The sequence below is a fragment of the Acanthisitta chloris genome, unplaced genomic scaffold (genome assembly GCF_000695815.1).
Source record: "Acanthisitta chloris isolate BGI_N310 unplaced genomic scaffold, ASM69581v1 scaffold39683, whole genome shotgun sequence".
NCBI classification, from domain to species: domain Eukaryota; kingdom Metazoa; phylum Chordata; class Aves; order Passeriformes; family Acanthisittidae; genus Acanthisitta; species Acanthisitta chloris.
In genome coordinates, this window is record NW_008664962.1 from 5,198 (window position 1) to 5,955 (window position 758).

The window sequence follows — 758 nt, forward strand, 5'->3', positions numbered from 1 at the left end:
ACTTTTATGTAAATTAATATTAACAGGTCCTCGAGTTGGGTTTCTGTACAGATATATACAAACAGGAAACAGCTTCATATTTACATCATTAAGTTAATTAGGCTCTATATAAAATAAAAAAAGAACAGCTTCCAAATTAGTGTCCTGTGTAGAGACAGCAGAGGTGAGCTCACGTCCTCAGCGCGGGCACGGACAGTGTAATGTACACTAATGATCACCCCAGTCCCCCAGACTACAGCCCACGTGGGCCAGGCACAGGCAGGCAGTGGGCACAAGTATTCCAAGGACAAGGATCCCAAATCCAGGCTTTTCTGCCTGCCAGGACCTGGCAGAAACAGTGCTAGTTTCTGGTCAGGCACACAAGGTACCACAGGGTCAATGCGTGTAATGTACACTACCAGTGCTCTGTGGGTCCCGTGGAAGGCACGAGACAGGCACAGCTCTCAGGTTCGAGGCAGTGGATGCTCCAATGTGACTTCTCCAGGTGCTCCAACAGTGCCACACCTGCAGTGGCATGTGGCTGGGCCAGCCCAGAGGGGCAGAGTCCTACAGAGAGCCCCGGCGTGCGCGGATGGGTCACACGATGCTGGCCAGTTCTGTGTTGTCTGACTCTGAGCTGCTGTTGCTTTCCTCCCTGGGGGAAAGGAGACATGGAGTGAGCCATGGAGCAAGGTCTGCACTCAAGCAATACCTGCCCTTGGAGCACAGGAGCTTCTGAAGGGCTCACAAGAGACGTCGCTGCGTTGCACAGTCTCTAC

At 52.4% G+C, this 758-nt stretch overlaps 1 protein-coding gene across 1 annotated transcript in view; it reads right to left on the reverse strand.

Moving 5' to 3' along the window:
• Positions 1 to 576: 576 nt before the first annotated feature.
• The window catches only part of MFSD2A (major facilitator superfamily domain containing 2A), a gene marked incomplete at its 5' end in the record, with an annotated part of 7,916 nt that continues 7,734 nt past the window's right edge, over positions 577 to 758 (reverse strand). Inside the window, one exon of the mRNA XM_009071549.1 lies at positions 577 to 634. Coding sequence (XP_009069797.1) covers positions 577 to 634 — 58 coding nt within the window. The remainder of the gene's footprint in view (positions 635 to 758) is intronic.